This window comes from Coturnix japonica, chromosome 11 (assembly GCF_054131305.1).
Source record: "Coturnix japonica strain WE chromosome 11, WE-NBRP24, whole genome shotgun sequence".
Lineage (NCBI taxonomy): Eukaryota > Metazoa > Chordata > Aves > Galliformes > Phasianidae > Coturnix > Coturnix japonica.
The window spans coordinates 26,793,774-26,806,533 of NC_140673.1; the positions used below are offsets into that span (position 1 = coordinate 26,793,774).

Consider the following 12,760-nt stretch of genomic DNA (forward strand, 5'->3'; position numbering starts at 1 on the left):
GCGTGTGCATGTCAAACCTATCTGTTATTTTCACCATGACACATAAATCAAATGGGTTATTATTCCTGTACCCTAAACGTTGGCCTCTCTTAGTGGCTCCAATCACAAATGCTTTTTTGCTTTGTTTTAGGGACCAAATGATGCTCTTGGTATCAGCATAGCAGGAGGGAAGGGGAGTCCATTGGGAGATATTCCCATCTTCATTGCTATGATTCAGGCCAGTGGTGTGGCAGCACGGACCCAAAGACTCAGAGTGAGTAGAAGTGTCCCTCAGTGCTTTCTTTTCCATCTTCTGTGTGTGTCTTTCTCAGAGAAGGAGCCTCAGGCACTTCTGTTTATGCCATAGACTACCCCTGTCTCTTTTTTAAAACAAACTAACAAGCCCTGCCCACATCTTCCCCTTTTGACTTTATTGCAACTCGAGACAACTGCAGTGATTGCTTACGTGCAAGAGAAACATTAAGGAAAAGAACATTTGTAAGTAGTCTTTGAGTCTGTTTGAGCAAAAAGAAATAAACTGGAAACTCTGCAGTGGGAGAAAGCAGCAGAAAGCTGTCTAGAAACCACAGGCATTCTGGAGACTGCAGGCTGGGCCTCAGTTAGAGCTCAAACAAGGCAGAAACCAGACTAGAGGTTGTTTGTTTGATGCCAAGGGCCTTATAAAGAATTGCAAACATAAAATAGTTGCATCAGATTCATGTGGATTTTTAGGAATGACCACAGTGATCATTTATCAGTTTGGGAGTTTCAGGGAATAAGGAGTACTGAAAGGAATTTATTATGCAGATGAACAGGAAAACTTTGGCCCATGAGATTCACTATTGTGACTACTTCTATGTTTGTTCTCTGTCTCTAATGGAAATACATAATAGCACTAAGTGTCAAGGTCAGGATCAGCTGATCAGCATAAAGAGAAGAAATAATGTTGGTTAATTAGGTTAATACCAGAAGTGTCTGCTTTCATCTTGTGCTTACATAATCTATGAGAACACGAACTTGTCTTCACGTATCGACACCCATGAATCCTTTTTGGATGGGAGAAAAGCAGTCCATCTTACCCTGTCTGTTTGCAAATGGAAACAGTAGGATACAGCCCACCTTTGTTTCTCTGATCTCATTGTTATTTAAAAGCAAATTCTGTGTTTTGCTCCCTCTGATGAATGGTAAATGATCGCTAGCAGTGTAGGATTCTCACAGAAACGATCCTGCAAGAGAGAAGCATGACTGTGCAGTGCCAAGTTCATGGGGAATTTTAAGCATTCTTAATTTTAATTTTCCTTAATGCTAGTAATTTTCCATTACTGTTGTACTTTTAGGTTGGAGATCGGATTGTCAGTCTTAATGGGCAACCTTTGGATGGGCTGTCTCATGCAGATGCTGTTAATCTACTAAAGAATGCTTATGGGAGCATTATCCTGCAGGTATGGTGATAAATGGAACATGCAGCTGCATGAGGGTAGATAAATGGCATTTGGGGAAAAAAAAAACACCCTCAGCATCACTGGCACAAGGCATCACAGAATTGCAGGGTGCTTGCTGATGGGAATTACACAGAATGAAAGCAAGAAATAATTTTCATTCAAAAAATTCTTTATTGCCACTTGTACAGACTGTGAGCACCGTTATATAAAAGCGTAACAAAGAGAACAGAATAACTTGTTGCTATACGTGGTAAATCAACAAGCTTCCAAGTTTTTATTGTGTTTTTTTTTTAATTTGAAGTTAGCTAAGAACAAGAAACTGTGTCTGTTATGTGTGCATGCATGCTACTGGACTGTGACCACACTGTCTGCATTGCTGGTTTTCTTGTTCTTGAAGGGGAGAGAAGAAAGGATGCTAACAGCAATCAGCAAAAATGATAGCATCGTCATTAACATGGTGCCATCTAAAACTATCTACGATTCTATACACATATTCTATATATAGTCTACAATAACACTTGAGGGAGAAGAAGGGGTTTATCACTGCTGCACGTATTTGCTTGCTGAAAGGAAGCTGTGTTCTGCCACTTGGGTTCTGATTGCTGCTTGCCAGCGTGTTCATCTTGAGTGTAGTTTTATGTTTACGCAAAGAAACTGGAGAAATACGTGCCAGGGAGAATTTAAAATGCCAAATTATTGTAACAACTGGAAAACAAGCTGAAGAGTAGAATCTACTGTAATTTTATCATCGCAGCATGTTGGGTTTGAACGCATCTTGAGGGATTGTCGCAGGCTTCTTGCTTTCATTACAGCATAAATGTGGCTATAAAAAAATATAGAAAAATGTGAGAGAGGAGGAAAAAAAAACAAACAAAGAAAGAAAAATGGAATGATAATAAACTTAGACTGCTTATTCTTTGTCTGTCCATGAACTGCTGACCTGGTAAGTGATGAGCCAGTTCCAGAGCAGATGGTGTATTTGTGTAGTTCCATTGAAGTCAAAGGAACTACCCAGATATACACCAGCTGAGGATTTTCTGTTAAATTATAGTTATCATATTGTTACTAACGTTGAGTAATTTCACTTTTCATGTCAACAGTATTCCCTGAATAGAAAATGAAAGCTTGCAGCGGAACCCAAAATTGCTAATCTTGAAAGCTGTAATACAGCGTATTCCACCTCATCATGTATTTAAAAATATTCCTGATGAAGCACGCTGTCAGTTGTTCGCTCGCATAAACAAAGAGGTTGTTCTGGAAACGTCTTGGCTTTTGTCAGCTGACAGTTTTTCTTCCACATTTCTGCCGTCTAGCTCAAAATGTGTTGAATACTTTTACAGATGATACCGTTCTTTTCTCTGATAGAATAGGGTCTGTTTTCCTCTGTCAAAAATCAGTGATGGGAGGCTGTATTTTAGCAGCAGCAGTAGAGTAGTGCAGCAGCCGTGCTGTAAGTAGGATGCTGTGTTTGCACCATGTGCCAACTGCAGGTACTTCTCAATTGCCGGGCGGCTTTTCGATGAGCACAATCTAAATGGAATAATCCTATCAATGTGATAATCGTGACTGATGTGTCATTAAGTAATTCTATTTATTATCAGGTTAGACCACTTCATGGCAAACTGCTTTGAAAGGTCAGATAATTGCGTTCAGTGGTGTGGAAAGGCTTATTATGGGTACGTCCTGGGAAGGATGGTAAAGGAGTTTGCAAATGCTGTTTGCAAATGGGAGATTAGGGTCTCAGGGGAACAATCATCCCTTCCGGCTGTTTTGATGCTTTGGTTTAATTTAATTTCTTTTCGGCAGGTGTAGTAATGAGATAAGGGGAGTTGTTTTTTTACAAGGTTGTTGAACTCTGATACGTTCTTACTGCCAACTGAAGATTTTTTGAATATAGATTTATTTTACCCTGTTTTATTTAACAACGAAATACGGCAAATACTGGCTGGCACTCTTTCCTCTACTGCGTCGGGAAGGAAAGCTTCAGTGCCTCTGCTGCCTGAGCCAGGTGCAGCCGCCGCCTCTGTGGGACCCCATCACTGAACCTGAGATGCGAAATTTGCACAAGTGCTAAGCTTTATTCCTAGACAACGCTGCCACCCTCTCTAGGCTCCAAGTGATTAGAAAGGCAGAAACGGTATCGGGGAGGAATTGTGAGCATTCATTTAGAACGATGGATTTATGAAATGCGTTTTTTTGTTGTTGTTTAAGAAAGGTATGTTTCCCTTTAGCTCTGATCCCAGCAAGGAATGGGAAAAGCAGGTGTTAATTTTGATAAAATAAGGCCGCAGATAGCTAGAGGACGTACAGGAACTTAGTGGGTATTTGTCATTGTCAATGAGCCAAGCTCCTGTACAATAGACATCAAGCAGAGATGAGTATCGCGTAGATTGTCAGATGGAGATGGAGTTATGGGATAACTGCTGCAGGCAGACCTTAGCTAATTGTCCTTCTAGCTGTGGATACTTAAAATCCCAAATGATTCTAAATGGTTTCCTCAAATGTTTTCCCAAAAAATCAAAGAATAGAAAATCAACTTACAGTGAAAGGTTGGGGAAAAAAAGATTTGGAATGGGTCTTCTTGCTGTCTCTCATGAGTCCCATTGGTCCTGTGTCCTGCAAGCTATTTCCCAGTGGGGCTGAGCTCAATGAACAGCAAAACCCAGCCCTCAGTGTTCAGGTCGCTGCTCTCGGTACATCTGCAGCTGGTTTTCTATCGTGCTCAGCACCTGAATGCTAGTTCTGTAAATGCAATAGAAAGCTACAGAGCAAAGTCAGTGTTTGACCCCCAGGTAGATGGGTTAGTTATTAATAGTCATTTTTAACACTATTACTTGAAAATGTTGAAGGAGTAGGAAGTTAGAGAGTATAGGACTTGTGTTTGAAATTTGATATTAGCTGTTTTCCATGTAATTATCTAAGTGTTTTAGCATGAAGTGAGCACACAGAGTACTTCATTGCCTTCTCCTGTTCAGGTTGTGGCTGATACCAACATCAGTGCCATCGCTACCCAACTGGAGAGCATGTCTGCAGGATGTAATGTCAACTCTTCTTCTGAGCGTGCTTCTGAAGATCCCGAGTAAGTTTGTATTAGTGTGTGTAACAGATATATTTCTATGCCCCATGCAAGGGAAAAGCCTAGGGTGGTGAAAGAGGCCTCTTCCCGTTCCTTTTCTCTCTCATTTACATCACCTTTAAAATGGTAGCTGTGATCTTCTCCAATCTGATCACAGATCTGTGTCCATCTTTACCTGGTAACAAATACTGATTGTCTAAATAAGGATGAAATGTACTTCCAAACACTTGCCTTATCTTTCCTAACGCGTTATGCTGATGTGATAGTTCTGCCCTTGTCTGTTGGCTTCCCCCTTGGTCATCAGCAGACCAAGAGAAGAGGTATTAAAAACAAACATGGTAACAGATTAATCTTACAAAACACCTCCAAGGACTTTCTTTGTTTTTTGAATTTTTTCAGCTTTACGATTCTGGAAAGTCATTTATTTTTTCCTACCTGTAGCACCTCTATATGGTAACAGAACTTAGAGACAGCCCTCCATGGCTGTGCATCATTCTCCATCATGTGCTTTTAAGGGCAGCTCACAGCACTCCGGTTGTCGTTTAGAAATTCATTTAGCTTCATCCTGTCCTTCATTTTCATTCTTTGATTCATTATATTTATTTTAAGATGCTGAGATGCAAGTGGCTGCCCCGTCTCAGGGATGAACATAGAGGTTGAGCTGTTTATGCTGCATTCGCTAGTCTTACAGTGTGAGATACTGTTTTTATTGCTGCCCTCAAAGGAGAATCACTCCTTTCACAGAAGGATGTGTATTCTCTTTCCATATCAAAATAGTAAGGAGATATGAATTTGGAAATATGAATTCGAATTAAGTAGGTGTGTGCGTCCAAAGGAAGCTGCTAGATATGAGTCACCATGGGCTGTGTCTCAATTAGGCAGAAGACACCAAACAGCTTTAGTCCAGAATAATTCTCTCTATATGTATAGAAATGCCTGTTTCAGACTTGAGGTGGATAAATAGAAATGAATGGCCAAGGTTCCACCAAAGCTCTTCCTCCACTCACGGAGTGAGAGGCTCTAGAATAGCTGGGGCTGCGAGGTACAGGGATGTGGGTGGGATGCAGGCTGTTAGAAACAGCCTAAATAGCTTACGACAGAGCTGAGACTGTAAAGACAAGCGCTCCTGGCTGTGTGCTGCCTGACAGATTCATTGCAGTGAAGTCACAGAATAAAGTTACGCTGTGAGGAAGCTGTTGCAGTGACCACTTACTGGGACGAAGGATGACAGCTTGGCCTGTAAGACTGCAAACTCTCCTTTAAGTAACTGCAGATTAGAGGAGTAGCACTCCTGCATCAGAGAGAAGTGCTCTTGCTGAGCTCTTTATAAGGAAGTATTTTCAAAGGGAGGAGCTGAAGGATGTGGAACAGCTTGTGAGCTCTGGGCTGCCCAGGAGCGTGTTTCAGCAGCAGGACAGGAATCGTGCTTAGTGACTGCATGAGAAAGTCTTGATAGATAAATCTCTCTGTAAGTGTTCCTTCTGCAGGAAGTCCCCACAGACAGACCATGTTATTCTAAGTGATATTTATTGTGTTTTCAGAGCACCTCAGCCTAAGATTATTACTTTGGAGAAAGGCTCTGATGGACTGGGATTTAGTATTGTGGGGGGGTATGGAAGTCCCCATGGAGACCTGCCCATTTATGTCAAGACTATATTTGCCAAGGTATCTTTGTGTGTTTTTATTTTCTCCCTTTTTCTTTATTAATAATCTTTAAAATGTCTGTCACCCAAGCCAAATCTTACGTGGGATCTAAAGGAAAATGAACTGCCTATTAGGTACATGGATGTGAGCAGACCCAGAATGCACAGCTGGCTTCTTGGTTTATATTTCACAGCACTGATGGCTGAAACAAGACACTTCACCTCAGCAAAATTGTTTTGTGTCCTTTGGAAAGTTGTTTTTATACATTAAAGCTGCCTTATGAATATTTTATATCTGCAAATCTCAGTGTCTTCCCAGAAGCACGGAGGCATCATTTTTCTCACTGTACACTACTGGAGACAGTTGCAGAGATACTATATCCGTGTGGCCAGGCTTCAGTTGCAAAGCCCTGTGCCCAGATGGCCACCTCAATGAGAAAAGCCACTGAAAGAAGGAAATGCCACCCCATGTGGCTTGTTGATGAATTGGCTTCCACATCAGTCCTGGCTTTAGTTATCCTCCCTCACTTCCAGCTCCGTGCTCATGCTCTCCCTGGGTACTGCTCTCCCTGTGCTGTTTGCTTGCTGTCCCAGCTGGTCCCTGGCCCTGAGCATCAGGGGAGGGCATGGGTCCCATGCTGAGGAACCAGCAAACACAGCACTGTGCAGCTGGGGCTGCTCTCTGCATGTGCCAGCAAGATCTTTTCTTGGAGTCATGTCTGATATAGTTCTGAAAATGAGGGTAGGGGGAGTGGGGGGGACAGTAGGGATTAGGGAGAGTTAACGTAAAGGAACTTGGAAGTCAGTTGCAGAAAGTTGTTTGTGCTGTAATTGCTTGCATTTCCAATAGGGTAGGTGATAGAAAATGGAAAAAAAAATAAAAATAAAAAAAATCACCTTGTCTTTAAACAGGTGCTAAGATTTACAGATCTGTAGCTGTGAGCACAGCTGAGAAGTTCCCAAGTACCTTCTTCTTGGGAAGAAGTTCACTTCTTCCCAAGATCCACTGATGGGGCCAGGAGGCAGAGGGGGTCATCATGAGCTAAACTCTGGGCAGGGCTTCTGGATTTAGGGAAAAGAGCCGTGTTCAGGAGCTCAGGAGGGGAACAGCCACTTCTAGAGCTCTGTGGATGCTTCCCAGAGCCTTCAGTTAAACCTAATCCCAGAGCTGGGGGCTCTCTCTGAGCTCTGTTTCTCCCTTCCCACATTTTAACCCATTTCTCAGTACTAGGGGCAGAGCCATGTACATATTGCTTTCACAAGTCTCTGTGTGATAAAAGCACAGGACCAGTTGTTACTCTCCCCTGTTCTCAGGGAAGGGGCTGATTCTCCTTTTCCTGGAGGTGTGTTACCTGCCCATGCTGCCCCAGACCTGCAGGGCTGGTTAAGCAGCAGAGGGCAACGCTTCAAACACTGCAGATTTTGGCCCTGTGTAAACGCTCCCTCCTTTTCCACATCCCCCACTTGGTCGCGGTGGGGTTTCCAGTGCTGCATCCCTCCTCATTTCATCCATCAGCATTACAGAGACAGGAGGGCTCCGTGCTACCAGCCAATAACGTTTCCTTTTGCCATTTGCAGGGAGCAGCTGCGGACGATGGCAGACTGAAGCGCGGCGATCAGATTTTAGCGGTTAATGGGGAAGCTTTGGAAGGTGTTACCCATGAGCAAGCTGTAGCTATTCTGAAGCGCCAGAAAGGAACTGTGACATTATCGGTGTTATCATGAATGTCCTTGCACTCACAGAGATAAATGCAATTATTTTAGAGCATCGGTAGAGCTATAATAATACTGCTCAGCTCTGAGCCGGATGCAAAGCAAACTCTGGCAACAATTAATCAGCGTTCACCCCATTGCCAGGATGGGCAGTGTGCGTCTCCAGCTTCGTTTAACCTTCCACACTGATCAGCCTTTCTCCCTGCCCTCCCCTACTTCTGGTGGCTTTTGAGTTTTCTCTGGACAACTTTGATTAACGGGCTTTGGAGAATAAGATCCGTTTCACTTTATTTACACGTCAGTTTACCTCCACTAGTCTGAACCCCAGATGCGATGGCTGAACCTGGGCTCTGTTCACACACAAAGGAGAATTTAGATCATCAGCCAATCTCATCTGATGAGCAGAAATAAATGCTGAGTGACTTGTCATCTCACTCATGATTTACTTATGCTAATTGTCCTTTCAAGTATGCCAGAAAACATTAGCAATGTAATTAAATTACCACTGTTCCAAATGATGAAATATCAAATTCTCCTCTGGGAAATTATTTGTGTTCAGCACAGTAAGTCTGATAGTCAAATGTGAACTTCTCATGTTTATCTCTTTGGGTAGGTCTATGGAAGTTAGTCAGAGGTAATTACTGTGATGTGTCAATTTGCAGCCTTTAGCGTGAAAAATAAACGAGGGGAGAGATAAATTTATTTTTTCAGGCTTTGAAACGTTTGAGCCTTTTCAGATATTGAGGCAGCATGAACAACAACACATCTCGTTCTGTTCTGCTTATATTTTTAAAGCAAAAACGTGCTGATACATGCTGGGCGTGTTGCATACAAAGGCAGCGGTTGTTGTGCCAAGTGGCAGCATAACTGTTCGTCCTGAAACTTTAATGAAGACTAAAGTTTGCTTCGGCAATGTGATCCTGTAATCCTGGTAGTGATGGCTGTCCCTCCGCACGCTGTCTTGGAGGCCAGGTGAAGTTAATCCAAACCAGCTCACCGTTCCTCATTTCCAGGAGTCCCCCCAGGGTTGGGTAGTGCTGAAAGAGGCTTTCATGGATAAGGAGGGTGGCTCTCGGGAGCTCTGGGGCTCAGTTTTATGGGATGCCCGCCACCACCAGGCGGTGTGGAGCTGATGCTGCAGGAAGCGGCTGTGAGAGGTCGCAGTGATGCTCTCCATGGGGCTGCTGCCTCCTGCTTCCCCAGGGTACAACACACTGCAGGAGTTCCCAGCCACAGGGTGCAGCCGCAGCCCTTGAGCTCTCTGGCATGAGCTCAGCTGTCCTGTGCAGTGGAGGTGGGATGCAGCCACGTTCAGCCAAGCAGCAGTGACTCGGTTACGCATCGCAGCCATTCCTGCAGCGATGGTACAACCGTGGCCTCAGTGATTTAGCAAATGAATTTGGCAGGCAGATTAATGGCAGTGCAAGTCGTTGTGCTTTAATCTGCCTATCTAGAGGAACAGTAGGGTTTGGAAGGAAGCAGCCCAGTCTCATTTGGGCTGTTTTGTGTAATTTATAGTGATGATATAGCAGGGGAAAAATGAGAAGGGTCAGAGTGTGTGTGTGTGTGTGTGTGTGAAAACTGCTCATCTGATGTGAAAAATCCCTAGAAATAAATGGAAAGAGTAATGAAAACGTGTAATGCAATGGCCAAGTAGCACAAGTAGAAGTACTGTTGTGTGTGTGTTTTAGCTGGGGTGGGTATTCCCCCATGTTAGGTAGAGGAGCACAGACCAAAAGGAGCAAGCAGGGGTTGCTTGCAATGAGCTTGCATTGAAAAGATTTTCTTTAGTTCATGTAGAAGTTTTCTTTGACTGTAGGCAATCACAAAGTGCATTTAGCCGGCTGGGACTCAGGGTGGGTGTTCTGTTTGTAGTGCCTGCAAGAGACTTCACATTTCAGATGGATTCTCACTGGTTTGCCAAGTGAAGGCTTAGTGGGACCTTGGCTGTAGACACAAAGCTGTATCCAGATGTGTGTAACAACCTGCCTTTGGCTGCACAGGTATCCAGGGCACGTGGAAGTTCAATGCAGGTAGGTGAGCTGTGGGGAGGTACCTTCAGAAATACTGCGTAGGACTTATGAAGAACATGTAATGGTTCCTCTGGTTGGTTTGGGTTTTTTCAGACATTGCATTCCTACTCTAAGAAGTTGCTGCATTTAATCGATGAAGTTTTACGTGGCTATTTATTAGCCTGTTATGCACATACTGTTCATACGCATAAAGAATAGAATTTATGGGCTGAGATATTTTGCACTTCTCATTACTCTGAATGAGATAACATTTTCTGCTTCTTGTAATCTGCACTTTGTGTCTTGAATATATTACTGCCAAAAATCATATTGCAACTAATTGATAAACCAGTGACCATGCGGAGGAGCGTGTGCTCTGTGTACAGGACCAAGTTAGGTAATTAAATCTGCATTACGCTTGTCTGGGTCGAGGTGTTCTGGTTTATTTAAAACTTTATTTCTGTGCAAGGGAAAAGCAATTAAACCTCCTGATTGTATGTTTACATATATCAGTAAAATGAGACATTTTATGACTTCAAAGATTCTAAATAAAGCTCGGTTACTTAAGTAGCTGTGCATTTTATTTTGTTGTGCTTTTTTTCTTTTTTTCATCGCTACAGTTTATTGCATGAGATATCTTTGTTTTCAGTTCCAAGCAGGGCTCGTTATTGCCTTTGTGAGGGAGCAAAAGCTACAGTAGCAACCAAGGGCCAGGCACAGGATGACTGCGGTCACAGGGATGTGCTACAGCCACTCACCAGGACGGCTCCTGCATGGGAAGGGCTCTGAGTTGGGAACGGCCACAGAGAGGTTGCTCACAAGGGGCATGCAGGCAGCAAAGCCAGGGAGGTAATAAGAGGATTAAGAGGAAGGTGCAAAGCAACCAGTGTTGTGACCAGACGTTTTGAACTCATGGTGCCGCTGGAATGGGCTCTCCTGCCCTGGTTGTCAGAAGGGACACATTCCCTCCTTCATCGAGGACAACCTCAACATCACCAGGAGCCATCGTAGGGCTGGTTGTATTTCTAGGCTAATTCTGCGAGGTGGAAGCTGTGCCTCTATTTACACTGAGGTTCTGTCATCCTCGCCATGTGAGTTCACTGCGTGCCACAAAGTGGAGCCATCCCAGCATCATCCTCATGGCTGCGAGGGTCAGCCTGCTGCAGTGGGACTGTGGCAAATGGCACCGCTGTGAGTGGAATAGCTGCAATGCCTCTAAATTCCCTGTAGTTAATCAAATGGCAATTACCACCCTGGAAGTCTGACTTACACAGAGCCCATTGAGGTAATACGATAATGCTGAGATGGAGCAGTTAATGTACCTTCGCCTGAAAGAACTGGAATGAATTAATTTAACATTACACATGTATAAAACATTAGTTTTTACAGTTGTGCTGAGCATTGATATATAATTCCATTATCATCTTTCTCCACGGTCTCGCACTTCCATATCCATAATTTAGCTGTATTTACATTCTGGTTAAGCATCGTCACAGCCATTGTTTTTCATCTCGGCAGCAATGGGCGCTTTGTTCTCTAATGGACGTATTCCTGTGATACCTGCACCTCAGGATGGCAGCAAGTCAGAGATCCCAGTGTTCTGCAGCATCCCAGGCTGGAAAGGGAGGAGGATCTCATCCTTGATGCCTTCATCCTTCTCCCAACGAGACCCAGAGGCTCTGCTCCATTGGCACATGTGGTAAAGCACAGCAAGGAAAGCAGCATGAACTCCCTGCATCCTTGGTGCCTCTGCTGGAACTGCTCTGGTAACATTAAGAGTTACATCCTCATCAGAGTAATGGGACCGATGGAAGATACATTGACACGGGGTTATTCTGCCCAGCTGGGATGCCCCGGGCTGAATGCACACATGCTGAGCGTTCCTTCTACTCTCCATCTTGCCCTAAGGAACAACGCACGGCTGCAGTACTGCATTGCCTCACCAGCAAGCTGCCACCAGGAGGAGGTAAAAACCAAAGCAAAGATTTCTGCTTCTGAAAAACGTGCTTTGGATGCAAGTGGCCGCTTCCCCTTCATTGGTCCTTCACCCTGCGCACGGCTGCTGCTGGTGGTGTGTCCAGCACTGGCTGTGCAGGACGAGCCCTGAGCTGTGGGTCCCCGCTGTGCAGCTCAGTTGTGTGGGTGCACGTTTGGAAATGGAATTTCACCTCTGCAGCCTTTGCATCGTTTGTTGTACTTTGTTGTACTTCCCTTACTCACAGAGTGACTGCGGGTTCTTAAACAGAAACATCTGCCCTCCAGCCAATATCCCCTATCAGCATTTTGAAGCTTTAAGAAATCCGCTGTGGTTTTGCTTGCTGTTCCCGATCCCATCCCGCCTCTCCCCATTCCCGGCTGCTGCTCCTCTGCCAGGAGGCGGCAGGAGGTGACACATCTGCCCTGAAGCCGCTGGGAAAGCCGCCTGCATCCACTGTGTGTGCTGAGCCCGGCTGGCCCGTGGCATTTTCTGCTGAACTCTCACTAGATGGAGCAATTGACAAACTGTTCCATCTCTGCTGCCTTCAGCCCACGCTGCCCGGAGCTCCCAGCCTCAATGCCTTCCCCTGCAGCAAAAAAAAAATCATCTGCGCTGAGAAGCTCATCCCCCCAAATGTATTAGATACTGAATTCCAGCAGCAGCATCCCACCTGCTGCTGGGCAGTTCCTGCGTGCTCAGCACGGAGCTGCGGTGTTTCTGGGGTGAGGCACTTGTGGATGCCTGTGCTTGGAACTCAGATTGTTGCCTTTCCCAGCACCCAGCTGCTGCCTGCGGAGGCCCGAGGAGCTGAGCCAAGGCACGGCTGCCAGCTGCCCTGGAATGGAATTAACAGCACCGAGGTCGGAGTGAGGTGCTCTGCTCTCACTGTGCCCCTTTTTGGGGCTGGGGACACCCCT

The 12,760-nt window shown here is 44.7% G+C and overlaps 1 protein-coding gene across 15 annotated transcripts in view; it reads left to right on the top strand.

Moving 5' to 3' along the window:
* PATJ (PATJ crumbs cell polarity complex component) overlaps positions 1–10,435 on the top strand; it is a 137,257-nt gene extending 126,822 nt beyond the window's left edge. For 12 of the 15 annotated variants that reach the window (XM_015870721.2, XM_085511639.1, XM_015870718.2 and 9 more), the window contains 5 exons: positions 131–253; positions 1,317–1,421; positions 4,397–4,500; positions 6,039–6,162; positions 7,719–10,435. In XM_015870721.2, coding sequence (XP_015726207.2) covers positions 131–253; positions 1,317–1,421; positions 4,397–4,500; positions 6,039–6,162; positions 7,719–7,865 — 603 coding nt within the window. In that variant the 3' untranslated portion in view covers positions 7,866–10,435. The remainder of the gene's footprint in view (positions 1–130; positions 254–1,316; positions 1,422–4,396; positions 4,501–6,038; positions 6,163–7,718) is intronic. The other 3 variants (XM_015870723.2, XM_085511641.1, XM_085511644.1) reach the window with 2 other exon arrangements.
* Positions 10,436–12,760: the final 2,325 nt, after the last annotated feature.